The sequence below is a fragment of the Atta cephalotes genome, assembly GCF_000143395.1.
Source record: "Atta cephalotes unplaced genomic scaffold scaffold00012, whole genome shotgun sequence".
NCBI lineage: Eukaryota > Metazoa > Arthropoda > Insecta > Hymenoptera > Formicidae > Atta > Atta cephalotes.
This window is the reverse complement of record NW_012130076.1, coordinates 4,157,273-4,159,292: the sequence shown is the minus strand read 5'-3', so window position 1 is coordinate 4,159,292 and position 2,020 is coordinate 4,157,273. Positions and strand designations below refer to the sequence as shown.

Genomic DNA, 2,020 nt, shown 5'->3' with positions numbered 1-2,020 from the left:
ATTTGAAGAAATATTTTTTTAAATTTATTATTTTAATTTTAATTTATTATTATTTATTATTTTCGAGCTAAAGATATGACTTAAAACGGAGCCGAAACGTTAAAATTTTCGTTATTTCTGTAAGTTTTTGCGCAATTGATTTCCAGTGCTGACTCCTAATGTTCGTTTTGTATATATATTGTTTATGATTTTATTATTAAATAAAAAGGAATCTTTATTAATTGATTCATTGTATTTAATCTTAATTATTATATTTGAAGAAATATATTATTCTTTTAATGGACAAAAAAAATTTATTTATTAATTACAATAAGCGTTTCTTTGTGATATAGTCGATGATTATTGAAATACAATTTTTATTTGTTACTAATAGTAATATTCCAATTATATTCCAATTATACTTCGATTATATTTATATAACATTTTAAGAAAATTTATCTCTATTAAGTAAATTATTTTTAATTATAAAAATTGAAGTGTCGTGGTGGACGGCAATGTTGCGGAAGAATGCTAGTTTCTCGTATATATATATATATCGCATTGGCTATTAATTGAGAAAGCTTATTTACCAAACGATAATGTAAAAGTGAGAAGAAGCTTGCGGAAAAAAATTAGCGTTAAAAATGACATGTACAATATAAAATAACCGCGACAACATGGCGGCATATGTCATTATTTTCTCATTGGTTGTTAGAAGTGTATGCGCAAAGCATACCTGAATCACAGTATAAGTACATATCTGTGCCTGGGTTTTTGTAGATGTAGTGCATGTAGTATAGACTTTATAACTATAGTGATCGTACAGTGTATATACTTGAAAATGGCAGCCGCCTTCAGAATTAAGCACGCTTTTAGATTAGGAAGATCTTTTTCAAGATTATTAAATAGAAATTTGCAGGAGAAATCAGTTCATTCACAATGCCAACGATTACCAGGTTTATCTTTTATTTTTATCATGTCTAACGAATATTTTTACTTTTACATATTGCACATTATTGAATACATTTTGTTTTACAGGTTTTTTTTGTTTTTCTATAAATTTGTTTTTTTATCTATATTTTCTCAGTTGTATTTTATTGAGTAAGTATTTTATTGAGCTAAGTAATATATAAATAATTTTTAATTTTACAGTTAATTACAATTATGCACGACATTTGTCATCTCAACCAGAGATTCAAACTACAGAGTATCATAACATTATAAAAGACACAGAGAAAGCTATAGGTAATATATTCAATTGGAAGGACTTGCTGCAATAATAAACTAATCAACAATTTGTAAAAACATAGTAAATAAATTTCAAAAATAATGAAAAAATACCAATACTTATTACATATTTGACTACATTGTGGATTAGCCCACTATTACAGCAGGTCCTTCAGTTGTAATTAAAATCATTATATCTGAAATTGTTTTCTAGAAAAATATAACAGGTACAATATATTTTATTATGTGTAGGTGAGAGTGCCAAGCATGAATTTCAATCCGAGACACAAATGTTGTTACAAATTGTTGCAAAGTCTTTATATTCAGATAAGGAGGTAATAAAATATGAATTTTTAAAAAACTATTTACAGTGATTATATCACTTAATCCACTAGGTATTTGTACGTGAGCTTGTTTCAAACGCTAGCGATGCACTAGAGAAATTAAGATACCTATGTCTGAGCGATAACGAAGTTACACAAGTAGCTGGTGATAGAAGCTTAGAGATACATATTGGTACTGATAAACAAAATCGTACTTTAACAATCCAAGATACTGGTGTGGGAATGACTAGAGAAGAATTGATAGCCAATTTGGGAACTATAGCTCGATCTGGCTCTAAGGTAAGTACCGTTGAATTTATATAGTTTTATTTTTTGGTTTATAAAATATGGGTTATATTTGGGTATATTTGGGTTATAAAATATGTATTATATATATGATTTCAAATTTTATTTAAAATAAATTATGTTTGTAATATGTGTGTGTGTGTGTGTGTGTGTATATATATATATATATATATATATATATATAT

General features: G+C 26.4%; 1 protein-coding gene across 2 annotated transcripts in view; it reads left to right on the top strand.

The window, feature by feature from the left end:
• Nucleotides 1-820: 820 nt before the first annotated feature.
• Nucleotides 821-2,020, top strand: part of LOC105617204 (heat shock protein 75 kDa, mitochondrial) — a 3,624-nt gene continuing 2,424 nt past the window's right edge. Inside the window, exons 1-4 of one of the 2 annotated variants that reach the window (XM_012198770.1) lie at nucleotides 821-935; nucleotides 1,132-1,224; nucleotides 1,459-1,541; nucleotides 1,602-1,829. In XM_012198770.1, coding sequence (XP_012054160.1) covers nucleotides 821-935; nucleotides 1,132-1,224; nucleotides 1,459-1,541; nucleotides 1,602-1,829 — 519 coding nt within the window. Of the gene's footprint in view, nucleotides 942-1,128; nucleotides 1,225-1,458; nucleotides 1,542-1,601; nucleotides 1,830-2,020 lie in introns of both variants that reach the window. The other variant, XM_012198769.1, reaches the window with a different exon arrangement.